The sequence below is a fragment of the Micromys minutus genome (genome assembly GCF_963924665.1).
Source record: "Micromys minutus genome assembly, chromosome: 33".
Lineage (NCBI taxonomy): Eukaryota > Metazoa > Chordata > Mammalia > Rodentia > Muridae > Micromys > Micromys minutus.
Window position 1 is genome coordinate 12,718,562 of NC_137968.1, and position 22,655 is coordinate 12,741,216.

General features: G+C 35.7%; 1 protein-coding gene across 3 annotated transcripts in view; it reads right to left on the minus strand.

The window, feature by feature from the left end:
* Nucleotides 1-22,655, minus strand: part of CSMD3 (CUB and Sushi multiple domains 3) — a gene marked incomplete at both ends in the record, with an annotated part of 1,162,760 nt that overhangs the window by 77,321 nt on the left and 1,062,784 nt on the right. For all 3 annotated transcript variants that reach the window (XM_080909303.1, XM_080909302.1, XM_080909301.1), the window contains 8 exons: nucleotides 93-239; nucleotides 592-780; nucleotides 5,332-5,445; nucleotides 6,001-6,081; nucleotides 17,861-18,006; nucleotides 19,119-19,296; nucleotides 19,910-20,098; nucleotides 21,986-22,195. In XM_080909303.1, the coding sequence (XP_080765429.1) occupies nucleotides 93-239; nucleotides 592-780; nucleotides 5,332-5,445; nucleotides 6,001-6,081; nucleotides 17,861-18,006; nucleotides 19,119-19,296; nucleotides 19,910-20,098; nucleotides 21,986-22,195 (1,254 nt within the window). The remainder of the gene's footprint in view (nucleotides 1-92; nucleotides 240-591; nucleotides 781-5,331; nucleotides 5,446-6,000; nucleotides 6,082-17,860; nucleotides 18,007-19,118; nucleotides 19,297-19,909; nucleotides 20,099-21,985; nucleotides 22,196-22,655) is intronic.

Genomic DNA, 22,655 nt, shown 5'->3' on the forward strand with positions numbered 1-22,655 from the left:
AGCCTTTCTCCATCCTATCTTAATTCTTTCATGACACTCTACGTGAGTTTGATAGCAGTGAGTTTGTTGCTAAAGTCACAGATACCACATACCAATGTATCTTATCCTGAAGCCTTTCTTGTTATTGCCATGATCTGCGGACCATTGAAGGAAAACTTCATGACCATTGCTTGTTACATTAAAAGCAGCTGCATAATCTCCACTGAGAGAAATCAGCACTGGACTCTGAATATTGGGTCCTATGGAGAGAAGTATAATATAGATATAAATAAATTATTGTATCCTAATTTATCTCCAGAGTTTATGCTTTTGCAACAGTATTAAACAACAAAGAACATCCAATATACCTTACCAATAATAAGGAAAAATAATACAAAACGATAAATGATAATGTATGAAGTATTTAATATTTTCTTTAAATGTTAATTCACAACAGTTGTCAAGGTAACTATATTCTTCATATAGAACGGATGCCATGTCATTAAAAGTATCTATATGATAATAGCAAATGTTTGTATTGAACATCACCATGTATGGTTTAGGTATTTGTACAAAATTTGGGATTATCCAGGAAATATAACCCATGGTTACCATCATACACCTGAAGAACATCAAACTCCTTTTCTGTCTGGAAGAATTCTACAAACATGCTGATGTTATAACCCTTTTCCACTGAGATGCTCCATGCGCACATCTGCAAATTTGGGTAGCTGTCAGGATATCCAGGACTCAGGATGACTCCTGTAGAATCCAGTCGTAGTTCATTGGCGGGACAGAGCACTGTAAAAGAAGGCACCAAGACTTTTGGAACATAAACAAAAGTTGTCTTTTTAATACCAAGTGCTTTTTTATGTTCATTAACTACAAAGAAGATAATTAATAGCTGACTTGTAATACTGTTAAAGAAAGATAATAATAATTTGTGTTAAATAAAAGTTTTATTAAGCTACTAATTAAAATATAAAGTGAAGACCTTCAATTTATAGGATTATTTTTATCTTTTCATCACATTGAAAATGTAATTTTTATGTGCAACAGTTACATAAAAAAAGCATTTTTAAATTCTTGACACTTTTTAAATTATTCTTGTATCCTTTTAGATTTTCCGCTATCTCTCTTATCCAAATGATAGCCTCATACCTTACTGTCTTTTTTTTTTTTTTTTTTTAAACAAATTTTCTTCCCTTCCTATAATTTAAGCACACTCAGGTGCTTGGGCCAGTAATAAAGTAGCATTCTCTCAAAGCTCATTTTGTACAAAATTATTTCTGGTCTCAGGAAAGTGATTAAAACCATGAAGACTTTATATAATTTTCAGTCAGCAGTTACACAGAAGCTCCTGGTGTTAGCTCCAGATCCTACATATTGGCTAAAATACAAATTCCTAGTTAATATTGCTTCTGGCTTATTATGAGACATTCCAAGAATAACATAGCAACATAATTATGTTGTATTACTCCCCACTAGCATCAGTGAGTTTAACTCTTGTGTTTATATTATTTGAATATTAGAATAAATAATACACCAATATATTTTATTTGAAGATAGAAAATAACTAAATTATCAGGCTTTTATTACACCAAATAAGGCATCTAAAAGATAAAAGGTCAGAGGGTTTTCACTGTAAAATAGTTCATTACAAGTCAAATTGTTCCTAAATGTATTCATATACATCAAACATGATTAAGGTTTATATATATCAAAGCCTTGTTTTAAAATAAAGGACATGGCTGTAACAAAGCATTGTTCATGACACTATTAAATGCTGTTAACTTTAGGTTACACCACACTTCTAGTGTTTTCACTGAGAATATTGTAGCCATCATTGAAGCCTTGGAAAACATAATTATAAGGTTTTGATAGATTGGAAATCAATCATATGCCATCTCTGACTCATGTATGCAGTTCTATGATTTTGGCGTTAGACCTCACATAATCAGAATAATTAGGTCATGATTTTATTAATCTGTTTAAATAAATGATACCTAAAATAGCAAATAAAATAAATAAAAATAACTTAAATAGATACATGCTTTGATATTAATAAGTTAAAGCGTGAAGATTAATATTTTATACAATTTGATATTTTGATTAATGTTTCCATGTAGTACAAGAATAGAAAAAGTAAATAAAACAATGAATTATAGAAATATACTGTGACTCTTCAACTGTGCAAAAATTTGATAGATTTAAAAATAAATGGTCTCAAATTAATTTTCCAACTTTTGTAAGTTTCTGTAAAATATAATAATAAATGTATCATTGTTAATTTTAAATGCAATCTAGTGTCGAATATGAAAATAATCTCACTTTTAGAAATGGTGAAAAATAACAATTGGTAAATTGACTAAAAACTATAGATTTCAAAAATTTTAAAGGGTTGATTACTTTCGTAATTTTGTGAATTTTAACTGAAAACTTTTAAGTCAGTTTTTTGTATATAACTTATCAACTAATTCATAAAGAAACATCACAAACTTATTCTATAAGATAGTTAATTACATATTGGTTAGCCTCTAAAGTATTTGTTATTTTGATTTTTTTTTATTGGATATTCTCTATATTTACATTTTCAATGTTTTTCCCTTCACCCCTCACTTCCATTCCCCCTTCCCCTCTATTTCCTTCCATGAAGGTGCTCCCTCTCCCAACCACCCTTCCCCACCTCAGTGTCTTGGCATTCTCCTACATTGAAAAATTGTGCCTTCACTGGACCAAAGGCCTCTCCTTCCATTGATGTCAGAGAATGCTATCTTCTGTTACATATGCACCTAGAGCCATGGGTCTCTCCATGTGTGCTCATTGGTTGGTGTTTTAGTCCATGGGAGCTCTAGAGGGTTTGGTTGGTTGATAATGTTGTTCTTCCCATAGGGTTGCAAACCCTTTCAGCTCCTTCAGTCCTTTCTCCAGCTCCTCCATTGGATCCCTGTTCTCAGTCTGATGATTAGCTGCAAGCATCCTCAACTGTACCTGTGTGACTCTGGCAGAGCCTCTGAGGAGGTATCCATATCAGGCTCCTGCCAGTAAGCACTTCTTGGCATCATAAATAGTGTGTGGGTTTGGTGGCTGCATATGGGGTGGCTCCCCAGGTGAAGCAGTCTCTGGGCTTTTTTTTTTCTTCAATCCGTGTGCCTCTATTTGTCCCTGTATTTCCTCCCCTGGGTGTTTTGTTCTCCCTTTTAAGAAGGACTGAGGCATCCAAACTCTGGCCTTCCTTCTTTTTGAGTTTCATAAGGTCTGTGAATTGTTTCTAGATATTGAACTAAGACTATAAGACAGAAGAACTCTATTTTAATTAACATAAGAAAAGTTTGATTCTAAAACAAAGACTTTGAAAATAAAGGAAAATCCAAACTGTGAAATATTAAGGTTTTCCAGGTTTGTTCATTTACTTTCGTGTAAGAAATACTAAATTGAGATTTAACATGAATAGATTCTATCCAAGAATTTGCAACTTAGCTTGCATGTTTTGGACTACGAAAAAATTGTGTCCTGGCCCTGATAGTTCACATCTTCTATACCTACACAAGTATTTTTCCATGCCCTATATCCTATGCTGAGGGTAGGAGATGCTATATTGTTCATTGGTTTTTATGTCTACATGAATATGAGTTCTATATAATTCTTAATTGGCCACAGGAAATCTTCATTCAAAGTAGTTGAATGAATAACATCCGTATTGTGGATATAAGTTACAGACTTCAGATTGAACTGCCTTTCTTCCTGCTAGTTGAATATACTCCTCTGAAGACCTTTCTTCATTTCATAAAGTTTCCAAAAAGGAAATCATATGCTAATTTCTACTTTTACTGATTAAAATAATAATTTTTATTGCTTTTGGAACCATAACCCACTTTGGAGTTCAGATTGACTTCAGCTTCAGTATATACGCCTAGTTGGCTTCTACATTGTGGGCAATTTTCCTGCTTTAGTCTTTAAAGTTCTTAGAGCTTGAATGGGAAAGGGGGCACCTTCATGGAGGCAAGGGGAGGGGGAATGGGAGTGGAGGAGGAGAGAATAACATTTAAGATGTAAATACAGAAGGTATCCAATTTTTAAAAAAGGGAAAAAAAGTGTTGAGAAAACAGATCTGAGTCAAACCAGGCTCATGATTTTTGTTTTAGGTTGTCTAGTAACAAATTGCTATTCTGGAAGCAGATTTCTCTGTGTGTAAAAAACTTTGAATGAAGGAATAAACCAAGAAACTCTAATAATAAAACAGTTCACTTTTGTTGAAAATAGCTATCATATATAATAAGTTACTGTGAGACATACTCGTGGCTGGCACAAATCAACAGTAAATGGTATGTGAACATCTTACTATATTAGTCTCTTGATTCTGTCTTTAACTGACTTGGTGACAGAGCAAATTCCTTCACATCCATATTCAGTTCTCTTTATATCTTCATTCATATTTAACAGATATTAAAATAACCTTCCCATTAAGCTATTTCTAATAAAGCTTTCATTGGCCATTTGGAACTGAGGGTCTCTTGCCTTCATCAAGCTGTGTCTGACTCAGAACTAGTAACACATTATCTTACAGCTTCCTGGGATATGCTTTGAACATGATTTGCTCTCAGTGGATTGGCCTGGTCTTCCATTGTGATGCTTAGGTATTAAGCTCCATTAAATGTCACTTGCTTGCTTGCTCTCTTACTTGCTTGCTTGCTCCTTGCTTTTTTGCTTGCTCTCTTGTTTGCTTGCTCCTTGTTTGCTAGCTTGCTCCTTGCTTGCTAGCTTGCTCCCTTGCTTGCTTGCTCTCTTGCTTTCTTGCTTGTATGCTTTAGTGTGTGTCTATCTGCTTAATCTTCATCTTCCTGTTCATGTATGTAGTAAATGAGGAGTTCAATAGCAAGTGATTAGAATACCTTTTTTCTAATAAAGTTAATTTATAACCTCTGGTTTTCTGTTAAGGAGTTTTCCCATTTTATTACCCTTTGTCATATCTCGAAGAGAAAAAAACGTACTTCATAAAAGTTGAACTGATATTAGGTTAATTATAAAAAATTAAATCTCAGGAAAAAATGAAAGATTTTTTTTAAAAATTGGCCCATCTAAGACATAATTGAATTTTATACTTCAGAGTGACAATGTCAATACTGGAAATACGTTAACAAATTTTTTTTCTATTCTGACTTAAAATAAAACAAACAAACAGCTGTTTATGGATTCAGTACCCACAAGTTAGGTGTTGCTTTGTGTGCAATCCCAACACTCACAAGAAAGTGGCTGGTGAGACTCCAATGGGTATCCAAAGTGGACCGTACAGTAACATCTTGTCTCAGGACCAAAATGGTAAATAAGTAAATAGCTGTGAAACACCAGTACCTTGACAAACTGGAGGCGCCCCATCCATCTGCAGTCGCTCTCCCAACCTGCATGTCAGAATTGCATTGCCGACCAACGTAAACCCCGGAAGACACTGATATCTGATGATATCGCCTGTTAATGAAAACGGAAAAAGAAAGCCTTCAGACAAGAGAAGAGCTGCTTTGATCTGGGAGCTGAATTCTTTGCACTTACTCATCAGTTTGAAAATACTATCAAAGATGAGCAGGGATAACACTTGAACATGAAACAAGCAAGTCATGAAAGCACTGATCAACAACGACTGAAGGCAGGAGTTAGCTGGTGATCTGAGCTTCATGACAGATACCAGCTACAGTGAAGCTCTGGCCAGATGGAATAGGTCAGTTTACATAGGCATTATCTTAATATTGTTAGAAGCTTGCAAACTGTTGTTGTTTTCTAAAGTACCCATCACAGGCTAGGAAACACCATTTCCTCAAGCTCACAAACCATTTAATGTCCTAGCAAAACAGCGCTCATCAGGGTTTTACAGTGTTCCATTTCTTCTTTTGACTGTTCATTCCCTTCATTATCCCAACAAATCCCTTCCACCTACAGGTTTCTCCAGTTGTACTTTTTATGTTTAATTTATAAGAAAGATAATTCTGCTACAAGGCTATTCTTTGGAAGAGATTTAAAATACTTTACCTATTTCAAACTCATCATCTTCTGTCAGAATTTCAGCATTAGGGACAGGTGGTGGAGGCTGGCATACTCTTAGTTGGTAGGCTAAAAAAATAAACATTCAATGTTTTAATCCTTTTCTGAAAAGCTCAAGCATACATGAACATTTACAAAAACGTTCTTGAAAGACCAAAATATATTTTTATTTTTAAATCCCACATTACTATGTTTTTTAAAAGAAATCTTACAATAAAACTAGAGAACAATTATTCCTTTATTTGTAGAAATATTTTTTATGTATAATGCTGTATTTCTGACCCATAAATCATGTTAGGTGGGTTGTAATACTTAGTCATTTTTTCTTGTTATTGTTTTGTTATTGTTATTGTTTCTTGGCATGATCACAATTTAAAAAGTTGCATTTGTGTCTTTATTTATTCAATAGTGTTTAGCCTCAAGATTCATCACAGAACTCCTTATACTGAGGAAAGTTACTGATATGTAATAACAGCTCAGTGCATCAACCTTTCCAGGCAAACTTATAGAGTCTTTGCTAATAGTATCACAATTGATCTTCAAAAATACATCTTTTATCTAGGTAACTAGATCTATAATGATTTCTATTTTACCAATGAGGGTATTGAAAGGAGGCTTAACAGTACCCAAATCACATAGCTGCATTGTACTGAGCTAAGAGTGAACCTACTGCATCTAACTTTAGGATTTTGGTTCATCCTGGGACATCAATGTACCTGTGAGGTATGTGTGTGGGAATATGGTCTTTGCAGTTATCACTATGATTTGAGGCCATTGGTCCAGGAAAGGCTTGATGCCTCACTGTTGGAGGATGATGCCTGGGTGGGTAGGTAGGTGGGGGAGCACCCTCATACAAGCAGGGGGGGAAGGAAGATGGGATAGTGGTCTCCAGAGGGGAAACTGGGAAGGGGGATAACATTTAAAATGTAAATAAATAATATATCCAATATAAAAGAGTTTTTAAAAAGTAATGATCCTGATTTAAGCGGGAATTTGTTTAAAGACCAACAGAAGTCTCTGAATCCAAGCCTCATAGAAACTATTTTAAAAATACCTAAAAACTAATGATTCCATGTTCTTTTATTAACAGGTCCTTTTCTCTGGGGATTTTTCAAACACACTAAATGGTTCTTCAATGAGAAACCTGTTTGCAAATGCAGACAATGAATGGTTTACATGTGCTACATTTTGCTACTTATGTTCAAAATAAAAATAGATAAAGAGAATGTTCCATTAAAAAATAAACTAATTTATTTGAGGTGACTAATACAAAGAATAGTGAGAACACATTTTAATACTCTCTTCCTTAAAAGCCTACCTTCTTCAATATTCCACCTATTACAAAGATTACTGTCATACATAGGAACATTAACCAAACATATTAAAAATGACACCTCCTATAAGAGGAAATTGCTGAAATAAATACTGAAAACAAGAAATGTTTTTACAGCTCTAACTGGTTAGAAAAGAGGGAGCATTTCAGATTCAGGGTAGGAAAGAAAAGCAGCATTGCAAATAAATGTCAGTGATAGATTCCCTGTGATTTATTATCATCTAACCAGAGCCCATTTATAAAAGTTTAATTAGCTAGACAATATACAATTTTAATGAAAAATAAAAGAATTTTGAAATACACACAAGCATACAGTGTGTGTGTGTGTGTGTGTGTGTGTGTGTGTGGTGTATGTATATGTTGAGAGAGTGAATGAGAAAGAGAAAGGGGGAGAAAGAGGAAGAGAGGGAAAGAGAAAGAGAGAGAGAGAGAGAGAGAGAGAGAGAGAGAGAGAGAGAGAGAGAGAGAGATATGCATCCATGGAGAATAATAGATTGGCTTCTGTATAATACTATCTGCACTTTAAAAGCCCTCCTGCCTCTCACTTCAGTATGTTTATAAAATCACTTGCTGATCAGTATTTTTTTTTCTGAGTAACAAACTGGCTCTACACTGATCAATTTCTTTGGATGAGATTCCTTACTGGTACACATAGACTTCAGTCTTAGTTAGGGTTTACTGCTGTGAACAGACACCATGACCAAAGCAAGTCTTATAAGGACAACATTTAATTGGAGCTGGCTTACAGGTTCAGAGGTTCAGTCCATTACCATCAAGGTGAGAGCATGGCAGCATCCAGGCAGGCTTAGTGAAGGAGGAGCTGAGAGTTTTACATCTTCATCCAAGGGAACCCAGGAACAGTGTAATCATCCTCAGGCATCTAGGAGGAGTATCTCCAAGCCCATCCCCAGAGTGACACACTTCCTCCAACAAGGTCACACCTTCTAATAGCGCCACTCCCTAGGCCAAGCATATGCAAACTATAACATTCCACTCCCTGGTCCCCATAGGCTTTTTCAAACACATCAGTCTATGGGGGCCATACCTAAACATAGCATAATAAAAGTACATTTAGTCCAACTGCCAAAGTCCCCATAGTCTGTAGCAGTATCAACAATGTTAAAACTCCAAAGTTCAAAGTCTCTTCTGAGATCCAGCCAATCACCTAACTGTAATTTTTGAATTAATTAAAAGCTGGGCAAACTGCAAATTCTGCCATCTCCATGCCTGATGTCAAAGCAGTGTTCAGATTTTCAACTCCTTTTTCATCTTTGTTGACGGCAACAAACTTCTTTTTCCTGGGCTTGTTCCACTCCCTGTTAGCAGCTTTCCTTGGTAGGTATTCCACCACTCTGGCATCTTTAACATCTATGAGTTGCCAAGGCAGCTTCAGTGTTACAGCTTTTCATTTCAATGTCTGGGGTCTACACATGACCTTCTGGGCTCCTCCAAGGGCTGGCTTCACTTCTCCAGCTCTGCCCTCTGTAGCACTTCAAGCTCAGGTTGATCCACTATACCTTTGCTCTTGTTCTTGGTGATCATCCCATGGTACTGGCATCTCAAATATACTGAGGTCTTCTGGTGCAACTAGGCTTCACCAATAGTCTCTCATAGGCTCCCTTCATGGTACCAAGCCTTATAACCTTTGCATGACCCCTTCAATCCTGGATTGCTAACAACTGAGTCTGCAATTTTACCAATGGCCTTCCATGGCCTCTCATAGTGCCAAGCCTCAACTGCTCTCCATGACACCTTCATGTCTTCAAAACCAGTACCACCTGGGTGATTCTTACACATTACCAAGTACAGCTGCAGCATGAGGTACAACCTTGGCTATCTCTGGAACACAGTTTTTTTTTTTTTTTTTTTTTTTTTTTTTTTTTTTTTTTTTTTGTCCTCTCAGAAAACACTTCTCAGAAGATTTCATCTCAGTGATGCTTGTCTCTTCTTAACCACCACTAATTTTTTAGCTCTAACTGACCAGCATCAATTGTCCCAGTGGTCTCCTTCTCTTGAGTATAAGGTCAGAGCCACATGGCTGAAGCTGCCAAGTTCTGCTGCTTGCAGGAACTGGACCATGACCTCCTTGTTTTATTACACTATCACTAGATTCCTCTTCTAACTCCTTCACTGCCTAAACTTGGATGTTCTAGATCATTCTCTGTAGATTGACCTTGAATTTAGATATCTGTATGCCTGTCTCCTGGGATTAAAGGTGTGGACCACCACACCTCAATTTAAGCTTTTCTTCACCTAGAACTTGTTTTGTCCTAGTCTGGCCTTGAATTTAGATCTGCTTGTCTTTGACTCCTGGGATTAAAGTTTGTACTAAGTTGCCTGGCACTAATTTAGCTGGGTGGGGTCTTGCCCCAAGGTTCTTACTTCCTTAATTTAATTTAAAATTTTGAACACAGAATTTAGCTCAATTTCACTTCCTGGTGTCCCTTTAATACTCAAACCATAAATTTTGTATCTTTCCTTTCTCAACTTGCTCCTTTTCATTAAAATGTTCTTCACAAGGGTGAGCTTTAGTAACCACACAACAGAATTTACACCAGGCTGTTTTGAGACTTCCTTTTTCAAAGCAATTAATCTAAATCTCTTCATCTTAAACTCAGGCAGACTCTTTGGACCAGGGCAAAAAACAGCCATGTTCTTCATCAAAATACTACGAAAACAGGATCTTGGCCACATACTGAAATTCTCCACTGAAACCACTTGATCCAAGTCAGCACATTTCAAATCACTCTCAGTGACAAAGTCTTCCATATTCTTACTAGGATAGCCCATTAAGCCCCATTTAAAGCCTTCCACAGCTTTCCAAATCCAAAGTCCCAAAATCCACATTCTTCCAAACAAAAGCATGATCAGGACTATCACAGAAATACCTGGTACCTGGTACCAACTTCTGTCTTAGTTAGGGTTCTATTGCTGTGAACAGACACCATGACCAAAGCAAGTCTCATAAGGGCAACATTTAATTGGAGCTGGCTTACAGGTTCAGAAGTTTAGTCCACTGTCACCAAGGTGAGAGCATGACAGTATCTAGGCAGGCATGGTGCAGGAGGAGCTGAGAGTTCTACATCTTCATCCAAAGGAAACCATGAACAGCCTAATCATCCTCAGGCAGCTAGAAGTGTCTCCAAGCCCATCCCCAGAGGGACACACTTCCTCCAACAAGGCTACACCTTCTAATATTGCCACTCCTTAGGCCAAGCATATGCAAACAATAATAACTTCTAATATACTAGAATATATAATCCAGCAATACACTTTATGTACATGTACATTCATTGATCCCACAACTACTAGCACAGCACTACAAAAAAACTGGATAACATTTTAGGGTGTAGATTCCTGGGGAAGATTCATTCGCCCTCTCTCAGAAGTTATTAGTTGTCTGTAGTTCTTTGTGTTAAAGTTGGGATTCCGTCTGATTCTTTCCTTCCACATCAGCATGTTAATTGGTATTGCCATTGTCCAGGTTTTTCAGGCAAGGATATTGTTAGCATACCATATATAGCTTTATTATTGTCTTTTCCAGTTTTTATTTATTCTTTTCCCATACATTGCATCCTGACTGCAGCTTCTCCTCCAAATTTCCCCTACACCTTCTATCCTCCCAAGATCCACTGGAATAGTTCCTTACAGTTTTCAAACTCACAATTGATCCAAATGTGTTACTTTAAAAATAAGGAAGCATTTTGTTTGAAAATGTCATATCAGCTTTGAAATGTCATTTTACTATTTAACCACAACATGCAGGTTTGTATTGTGTTCCAGCATCTTAGAAAACAGCTATTATTTAAGTAAGTGCATTGTTTGAACATTTGTGGATATCTGGTTCCTGGCCCAATACTTATTGTAATTGCTTTAGAATTTGATTCTGGCCATAGTTTTTTTTTTTGGTTATTTTTAATTTTCCATTTTCTTTGTAGTGCAACATCCAACCCAATTCCATAAAAGAAAAGAATACCGCATTTATCTATGTCTATTCAACTTAGCTATTAGAGGATGCTAGAAAAAAAAATAGAAAGAAAACAGAAAACAATAAATTGCCATTTTCCCCTCCAAACCAAAAAAGCACAAGTATATAACCTTTTTGCAAGGTAAGGACATACTATTCTTTATACATGATAAAAATAATTATCTAGCTCCATCATAGACACTAAAGCTCTGGGTTAGTTTAGTGATGATTCATATTAGGTCAAGTCTGATCTGCTGCAGATATGAGAAAGGTCTGGGTGGGTGGATACATTGATAATTACGTATTAGATTTTGAAATTTTTATAAAATTTAACATATAAAATTAGTTTAAACAGTTACACTTGAGAGTGCAGTAAAAAGCTCTTTAATAAATGAGTATCAAATTGCAAAGGGGATAGCAGATAGGTACATCCGTATGCATAAATTTATATACATATATAATGTTTTATAGAAAACCTGCTAATGAGTTAACATGAACCACAAGAGTGTTTCTGTAATTCTTTCGTCACTTACAACCCTCAATTCTGTTCTGAATATTTGAGATAAAAACCAGCTTCTGTCTAGATAAGATATGCTGTCAGAAATGAGAGCAAATATTAATCCTTGACTTTAAGGAGAAAAAGAAAATCTGTGTATTGAGGAGGTTTGACAGGAAACATCTTTAGTTGATTTTATGATAAAGAAAAAACAGGGCAAATAAATGTATCAAGAGCTTTCAGGGTTATCACAGGAAAAGCCCTGTGCCTGTGATAGAATAGAGCAGACATCCTCCTGTGCACGTGGGTACCTGAAGGTCTTGTGACACAGAACTGAGTCCATTAAGCTCTGGAACAAAAGCCACTCTCCCTTATGGTTGAGTTTCCTTTCCCATTAGTAGGGAACAGAGGACATTAGCAGTGTCAGTGTTTTATTTGCAGGCCTCTATTTCTGGTCTCTATTCATTCATCACCACAGCTTATGGGACATTTGCAGTAATATACAATACCAATCATTACCTATGACTTTAGCCGGCTGTGAATATTCATAACTGAACTTTTTTAAAAAATGCATATATTCTGTCAGTTTAGAACTGACTTATATCTGATAGAATTTGTCTTCTATTAAATATATACAATTTCACTAAATGTAAACATCCAACAAGATAATTATTTGAACTTATTAAAGCAGGATGTAAATGAGATCTTTCTGCAATAGAATTATGAAACTAGAACACAATTTAGGCCATACAATTTCAGCAAGATTATTCTACATCAATGAATATGAGAGTTACTCTCTCCATAGCAGGTGTGTATGATTTAGACCATTCCTTCAATCTAGGAAAATCAAAATGTGCTAAAATACCCAGACATTAAACCAATCTAAAATTTTTAACATCACTTAATCCAGAAAAGAACATTTCTTTGAGTCATTCTTCCAAACCATCTCAGACAGTTCACAGCTTGTGTCCCTTTGCTATTTTTTGAGACACAACAGTTTTTATACTGGTGCATTGGCTCACTAATTATAGCAAGTCAATAAGCTAAATCCTACTTAAGAAAAGTTATGTGATGACGATCTTTGTCTGATCAGACAGTATGACACAAGAAAATGGAAGAATACATAGTTTTGAATGTCTTAGACTTTTGATGGGACACTTTTTTTATTTAATCATTGAGTTGATTATTAGTTATCGGAATAGTAGTAGATGGCATTGATTCACTTATTCAAATTACATCTATGTAGTTATATATTTGGCTAGAGCTTCATTTTACACACAGATATGGTCTACAGTGCAACAGTGTCACAAATCTAAGAGAAACCAACAAATTCTTTTTTTGTCTTAAGCTCCATTCCAAGAATCAGACCTCATACTTGATGTTACTTGGGTGACTTAGAACTTGAAACGAGTTATCATGGGGACCAAGGGTAAAATAAAATAATTCTCTACTAAAGGAACATAGAATGAAACATAGACACACACTACATACACACTATACACACACACATGGCCACATGCACACAAACCATTACAATATTTACATTTCCTGTGTACTTTGAACATCTGAATAGGAATCCTTTTATGAGTTTGATGTGTTCTCTTGTTCTCTCTCTCTCTCTCTCTCTCTCTCTCTCTCTCTCTCTCTCTCTCTCTCTCTCTCTCTCTCTCTCTCCTGAATTGAAATATAATCATAAGTCATGTCTTTACCTTTTATAAGCTACAACACAAGGAGCTCATGCAGTTATCCTAAGGATAATTCTAGAATAGTTTATTTAAATGTAACATTTACTACAGAAGCCCTATCATAAGATAAAAACTTTGTATGGTGAATGTTCTTCAGAACATAGCATTAACACTGTAGAAACTGTATCTTTAGAAGATGACCAAACAGAAGTTACAGAAAAATATTCCTGAAGCCTGCAGTTCACTGAAGACAATATTTATAAAAATTATGGAACGTGGAGAAATAGAAACAGTGACTACATATTGTCTTCCCTGGAAAGGCTTGGTGTTTTTGGTACTGGATAGTCTTCTGAAAACTAACAAAGGGGGGGGGGGGAGGAAATAAGGTGTTTTAAAATTTGTTTAGGTTTCATGGATTGACTTGGGGGACTTTTCATTTATTATTGACTGGGAACAAGAGGCTGTAGATATAAAATATAGTAGAATTCTAGTCACAGATAAGGAGGAAGCACTTCTCAATAAGGCTCTTGTTTTTAGGGAGAGAGAAAGATTGTTTTACACTCAGGCATTAGAAAATAAAGACAGCCTAGACATCAAACCAATATGTCATAAGACCAATAGCCTATGTTTAAGGCAACAAGCTTTGATTCCAATGCTGTGCTTCCCACATACCTTCTGTGTAAGTCAGACTTCACAGTCATGGTTGATAGTTGCCGCAGGACATTGTGTAAACATACAGAACAGAAACAGTGAGGTGTCAACTCCCAACCATGACAGCACAACTCCCAACCTGTGTGTCACACGTAACTGAGCACTGAGTCGTTTGAATGTCAAGTCAGTTAAGTGAACCTTGTTAATAAAAATGGTTGAACTCAATACATTTTTGCTTTTTTATTGTTTTTGCTTGTTTGCGAATCTCAGCTGGGGGAGGTGGCACATACCTTTAATACCAGCACTGAGGAGACAGAGGTACATGGATCTCTGCAAGTTTGAGGTCAGCCTGGTCTACAGCTAGTTCTAAGAAAGCCAAGGAAACACAACACAATTTGTCTTGAAAACAATTAATTAATTAATTAATTAATAATTATTTGGAGACAAAATCCTATTTCTATTTATGTTATATATCTAGTCTATCTATTCCATATGTTTATTGCTTTATGCTTTACTCCTGATTGTTTAAATTTTAATTATATTTCATACTGTTAAAACAGAATTAATTACATTTTCATGTAAACTTTAATAACTAATGTATAGAAAACATCTATTATCATCCGAGCATATTATGCTTTAGTGAATGGTGGCTGTCAGTGACATGGCGATATTCAAAATCAGTGTCTGCAGTACCTGCCATTTAAAATGTGGTTTATGAGTTAACATTCAACAGGTCACTGCATAACAAATGTTCTTAATATTTAGAATCTGCCAACTTCCTTTTGACCCAGTAATATATCCCAAGGAAAGCTCTTATGGCAGTGCATTGTAGTTATACTAACTAAGGGGAAAAACAAAAATGTTTCCTCAAATGAAATATCTCAGGTAATGTGACTGTTGTATTCCATTCATTACACAAAACTTTTGTTTTGTAAAGCTTTTATGAATATTATTTGTCATCTGAAAAGCCTTGGGATGGTAATGTTTTGCGCAAGACATGGGTTTGGGATAGATCTTTTCACCAGCAGAATAGGATGGGGGCATATATATTCATTTAAGATACTAAAATATATTAATAAGTCAATCATAAATGATCAGTGTAACCTTACTAAAACACATAAAAACCTTGAACAATGAAATTAGTAAGTTTAAACCTAATTCTCTTATAATCAACAGAATATGAGTCAAAATAAATGATAAAGTAAACTACACTAAATTTAAGTATATATATATATAATATATATATATATATATATATATTCTTATATATATATATAAAAGATATCTTTAACTTATATTTATGAGATGACTGTTTGCATGTCTATGTGCCACATGTGTGACTGGTATCTGAGAAATTTCAGAAAATGGTGTTGAATCTCCTGAAACTACAGTTATGATCATACACTGTCTTGTAGGTCAGAGGAACCAAACATGGGTCCTCTGCAAGAAAAACACATGTCCTTAATCACTGAGACATCTTTTAAAACTCCAGTTAATTAACAAATAGAAAAGATACATAACGATCGACCTTTTTAATTTATTAAATGGAGTTACAAAGTGGGGCTGTTGTGTTTTCTTAAGCCTTTAGGCAGTTAACAGCGAATTTATTTTGTCCCAAGAATTTTACAGACTAGAAGAAGAGATACAAACAGCTAAGAATCATGAAAATGCTTCTGGAGAGCTTATGGTGCTCAGTAGTTCTTGGTAGTTATGGTAACATCCGTGAAGAACTGATGTTAAGGGTTGCTATGGGGAACCTAAGCTAGAGATCATCCAACTAGTACATAAAATGTTCCCTTAAACAGTTTGAGTATTGTGTAGTTGATTCTCTAGTTTACCAACCAGTTTGCAATAGCACAAACCATAAGTACCTAATATTTCATTATTCTGCATTAATCTCTGACCCATTAAGTAGTATGCTAATATAGTGGACAAAGTACTGTCCATTGTCCAATTTTCATAAAATATTTACAAATTGAATTGTGCAGATCAATTGGGCCTGTGAAATATCTTAGATCCCCTCACAATGTTTTGTAATTGAGGATGTTTTAGTAAGACCATAGTCATAGCACATAATGATATGTAATTAGGGTGATCAGGTGTGAGGGTCGTAAGAGAGACCTGGGAGCGAGAACAGAAATCAACAGACAGGGAGCAGGAGGTTGGGGCATCTCTGTTGCCAAGCTGGAGGCCTGAGATGCAAGAGGTGATGGAGAGAATAAGGGATGATTCCCACTAGAGACTGAAATGATCACTTCCTCTAAACAACTAGGACATCTAGAGGAAAGACAGGGCATCAACCACCCATAAAACCTTCAGTCCAAAAGTAGTCTTCCTACAAGATGCGCAGGGATAAAGATGGAGCAACAGGCTGAGGGACCAGACAACCAGTGACTGCCCCAATTTGAGAACCATCCCATGTGAGAGAGCCAACCCCTGACACTATTCATGATAGTCTGCTACGGTTGGAGACAGGAACCTAGCATAACTGTCTAGAGGCCTCATCCTTCAGCAGACTGAAGCAGATGCAGAGACCTACAGCCAAATATCAGTTGGAACCTGGGATACTTTTGGAAGAGTGGGGGATATAAGTGATCAATCAGAGAGGTCAAGAATAGCATAAAGAGATACTCAGAGTCAACTAACCCAGGACTACTGGGGCTCACAGAATGTGGGCCACAAACCAGGGAGCATTCAGGAGCTGGGAATAGACCTCCTACACATCTGTAGCAAAATTACAGCTTGATGTTCATGTGGTTCCCCTAACAAGTTGAATGGGGGCTGTCTCCATCTTTGTTTGCTACAATTAGATTCCCTTCTTCAGTACTTGGACTGACAGGTTGGGCCTCAGTGAGATAGAATATGCCCAATCCTGCTGTGACTAGATGACCTATGGTGGGGTGGCTCAACTCCTCTGAGAAGGTGTGGCGACAATGTGGGCGGGGGAAGTGTAAGGGTAGGACTGGAAACAGATGAGGGAAGGTGGTTGTGCTCTGATATAAATAAATATAAATATTTTTTAAATGAAAATAGATAAACATTCCTTATTTATAATGAAGGACAATTAATTTGAAGCCAACAGGCATGAAGGGCGATTTCTGTGAGAAACCTAATATGTTCTCTCAAAGTTAATGCTCTGAAGGTAAGACCCAAAACAATTCTGTTTAACCAAATAAAACTGAAACTCCAAAAGTAATTTCCTAGGGATAAAAGCTATGAACTTAGTGATCTGGAATCTTCCTCAACAACTGTAAGATTCGTGCAGAGATACAGTTTGAAGCAACTGTTTAAATGAATGAGTAATGTGATCCGGAGCATAAAGATATTAGATGCTAATTTTAGAAATATTCACAGCAGGTTGACTAGATTAAACATTTTTTGTTCAGAGAATCTATTGCGGTCTCCAAATTACATGCAGTAAAATATGAACAGCTGGTTTGCTTTTATTGGTTTCCATGCAAAATGATTATTTTCCACTGGGTAATTACTGACTGATTTATTTCCTACAGCCATTTGCTTACAGGTTAATATCCCTGAGTACTTAGAGGAGGTCATGGTTTGCAAGTAAATGTGTTTGAAATGCATATGTTACAGTCATGATCAAAGTGTCAGATTTTAATACATTTCCAATCAGTGGATAAAGATATATTACATTCAATTTTCCAGGACAATTTAAATGGTACCAGATGAAATAGAAACACTTAGATAATACTAACCATGGTAACTGAGCACAAAAAAGCCACTTGTTGTGAAGTCACTGTGGAATTTGATTAGAATTTGATTTGAAGTACTGTATACTGATTCCAAAGCAGTATTGCCACTGAATTGACCAATTTGGGGTGAGTTTTGGTCAGGCCCATCCCTATGAGACAGGGGTTTGGAAGGAGAGAATGACACTGATGATTTCCAGAGCTTCAAATACAGTTTCATAAAGATATTGCATACAGTCACATTTAAAACAAGGTAAAACAATCCTTGAATCAATAAGGCTATTGCTATTTCATCACCAACGCAAAACAGTCAAATGCTAAAAGATGAAGTATTAAAAGTGCAACTAGAGAATATCATCCTGAGTGAGGTAACCCAGTTACAAATGAACACACATGGTATGCACTCACTGATAAATAAATACTAGCCCCAGAAAGTTCTGAATACCCAAGGAATAACTCAGACCTTATGAAGCTTAAAAAGAAGGAAGGCCAAAATGTGGAAGCCTCAGTCCTTCTTAGAAAAAAAAAAAAGAAAAAAAAAAAGAAAAAGAAAAAATAGTGCATTCATCATATATTTTTATGTAAAAAATTTTGTGAGCTATAATAATATTTTATAAAATAAATAAATAATAAAAATAGGTTATGTTTTACCTAACCAAGATGAACCAATATTAACTGTCATTAATTTAGTTTTCATCAGATACTCAGAATCTCTTAGAACTTGAAATATCTTCTGTTCTTTTCTTTGACAGCAGTCTTGAAAATAAGACTGTCATATTTAGTTACTCTTGCACATCACATGGTGTTTTTGTCTGTGATTAATTGGAAGGTTTGCTTTGTACCTTTAATAAAGTTACTTCAACTGGTAAACTAATAGTATAATTATTTTTCTGTATGATAAATTATTATGACAAGAATCTAATAAGCATATAATATAAATATAATCTGAACAGAGGGTCTTAAATTTCAACAGTTTTTATAAATAGAGGACTTCCTTAAACATTTCTGGTACTTGCCAGCCTTATACATTTTCTAATAATGCCCTCAAATCATTTTCACCTGTGGGCTTTTGCTACTTACTGGGACTATATTCTAGAAACATATTTATTCTATTTATCTTGTTTAAGAAACAAAACCATACTGACTCCCAGTGTTCCTACCAGTTCAAATGTCAGATGGCAGTTTGTAAGAGAGAGTTGCGATTTCCTTTCATCTTGCCCTTATTCTCTTTCGTAATTTGATCAACCAAAATGAACAGACTTACCATACAGTAATGAAGTCATAGATGGGCTCTGTTTGCAGGACAGTAAAATTGATGTAGATCCCGTTTCCTGGGGGAACTCTAACGAGCCAAAAGCAGTCTTGGAAGTTTGGGTACTCATCAGGATAGCCAGGAGAATAAATGGTACCATTCATTGCAGTTATATTTCCACCACAAAGAGCTAGGGAAACATATGCATGAGCACTTTTGAAAATATGAACCAACACCAGAGAAACGACAGAGCTATCAAACCTGGTACACAGGTAGAGTGCCTCCATTTCGTTCTCCCTTCATTTTTAAGACTGTACAGAATATAGTAGTTTTAAAAATATTTTCCCCATGAGATCTTTGTCTGTAGTGATCACAAGGTTCTTTGCTCATTCAGTATTACATGCATCAATGCACACACTACTTTCTGTCATAATACATATATCTCTCTATATGCCCTATACACATTGAATTTTATTATTTTCAACAGCATCTTTATAGAATAGGTACTCAAATAACCGTATCTTGAGCCTCTGTTTATAATACTGATATTAAAAACATAGACACACCCTCTCAGCCATATATACACAAAAGCTCCAGTGTGTCTAAACTGTTAATAAACTTTACTTATCCTCTCATTGGAAGGTTAATACAGCTGCCATTAATACAATCTCTATTCAATATGTGATTTTTTTTTGGTTTATCTTTTTAGTTATTAAAATGTCCCCAGCTGAAAACCAAACCATACATACATGACCTGTAAGAAACAGAATCATCTTCAAGATAATTTCAGTTGAAAAGCATACCTTCACACCTTGGCAGTGGATGATTCCAATTCCGACTCACTCCATGAAGACATGTGAGGGCTGAGTTGCCAATTAATGTGTATCCTGGGAAACATTCAAATGAAATGGTTTGGCCCACAGTAAAATCATTTCCAATTACAAACCCATTTCGAAATGGGCGAGGGTCAGGGCAGCTTTGCAGTTGATAGGCTGGAAGAAAAAAAAATGAGAAAGAAGGACATTTTCCTCTCTGAATTTGAGAGACCACAAACGGGTGCTATTTGTAACTTAACAATTAATAGCAGACTGTTGAGGGTTACTTCTGTAAATACTAATCCGAGCTTACAGTGAAGGTTGTCAGAGACAGTGTAATGAGACTTTCTTCTCATATCTATAATTTTCATATTTAAAATAATAATTCATAAAAGTGCTTCAGCTGCCTTACCCTGGTGAAATTCATCTAAATTATGAGTGGGAATAGAAATGTAAACCCTTCTTACAGCCACAGTTTTAATCAAACATATTCTGATTCTCTAACCAGAATGTAATTGCTTCTCGGCTATTCCACCTGTACACAAAATAAAATATCTACATACATGTAACCCTAATTCTTAGTCTTTTGAATTTTAGAGTGTTTTATCGGAAGGAACAGTCTGAAATATCTCCACTGAACTTTAAATTTGGATTACTGTGCATTCCAAACTAAAATGCATTTTCTTTCTCTTTTGCTCATCATGTATAAGGTAATATTGCACATTTTTTGTCACTGATTCCACAGCCTTCCTCGTTTCCTTACAAGCTTTGTAAGCAGGGTTGTGTACAGTTTGTAATTATGAACTGCATGAATTCCTAAAACTATCTGAAGCTATATCAGTAAGAGTTCCAGCACACCCATGATGAACAACATCCACGGTAACATCCATTCCAGGGAATTCAGTACCACTTCTCCCTTTGTCCTGCACTAGGCACTCAGATGGCTTACATGTATTGATAAGCAAAACACTCATACATGTAAAATAATTATTTAATTAAACATGTAATGTATACCACACATATGGCTCTGAGTTGTCTAGAAGCCCTGAGGAGAAAAAAAATATCTAATATTAAAGAATTAATTTTTTCAAGATCAAAGCTAGTTGTATATTTCATGAAGATGGTGAAGTGTGCTCCTAGTGGAGGCATTGACACCAGCTTAGTTAGCAATACCAATACCCCTTGTCTCATGACACCCTTCTAAAAACAACGTATAATCATGATGTCAGCAGAATTTTAACCTTCCCACGAGTTTCAGTCATTGCAATGGTCATTGTGTAAATTATCATGTTAAGTGTATAAGATGAGAGGGAATGAAAAATAATAACTAAGTGATGTCAGTGATCATTAATGATCTGCATAACGATATATGCATTACAATCATTTTATTGCATATGATTTAACTTGTGCTTTATAGAATATACCACTCAGAACAATGTATGCTACTGAGGAAGGGGAGAAGACTCAGGCTGTGCTACTTGAACAGGGACACTCAGTATTTAAGTCCAAGATCAACTTAACCTAAAGCCTTCCCTCAAATGGAATAAATATATTATTCAAAGATCAATAAGTGTTTTTATGAACATGGGTCTAATGTAATATTGCCATCTATGTTTGCCTTATATTCTAATGGCAATATAAGAAAACAATATGATTCTGTATCTAAAAACATTTATGTACACTCTAAGATAAATAATACCTTTCCAACATTCAGTTCCATTTAAAAGCAAAAGCTTATTCTCCATGTCTAGCATTCACATTTTAATGATTTTTGTCTTGCTTAACTATGATTTTGAAAACTTAAAATTTTTTATGTTAGTACCTTGAACTATCAAAAGAAAAATAAATGTGTGATGAAGCTGCCTGGTTGTTTTTAGCCTTCTAATTGATGGAGGGTTTTAGCGTCTTTTATCTTCTAAGACAAAGAAAACAAGTTATAATAAAATCACACAACTCCTGGGATGATATCCAGGGCCTTGCACAGACTTGGCAACACTGTGCGAGCACATTAACCAGTAAGAGAACTGGAAGGCAGATCCACTCACATTTGATAACTAATCTTACCTTGATACACAATGTGAAATCCCTGCTTGTTCTGAGAATAATCACTGTGAAAATACAAGCTGGTTTCATGTGTGGTGCTAAAGAGGGAAGATGGTATTTGCGGACCACTAAGCCGTCCAATAACAGTACTAGTTTCGGAGGATCCACTCCGTACCTCCAAGTAATCATGAATGGTTTCTGTAGAAAAATTTACAAACTGGAGATGTACACCTAAAGAAGGAAGAGCAAACACAATACTACTTGATATTTTACCATATTGAAATCATGTACAAACAATAGCATACACAAATATTTGCATCTGTGTACTTAGATATGTTTCCATTATTTCAGAACATGTAGCCTCAAGATTTGTATATGGAAGCACATGCTTGCAGTACTTGTGTGATAGGCTCTGTGGGATGAGGAGAACAAGGGTCCTAGGCTGTACAAGGAGAACAAGGCTAGCTGAAGCTACATGAGACTGTCAGAAAAGAACAATCTGAACTGTGAGTGTTCTGCCTATTCCAACGTCACAGTGTTGCTAAAAATTCTTCAAGAAGCATATGGTACATTCTCAACCTCATTTCCTTAGACATAAAGACCACTAAATCAAATGTTAGATATTGTGATGTGGTAGAAGATGGTGTGATGAATTCAATAATCACCAGAAACAAAGATGCTTATCACCTAC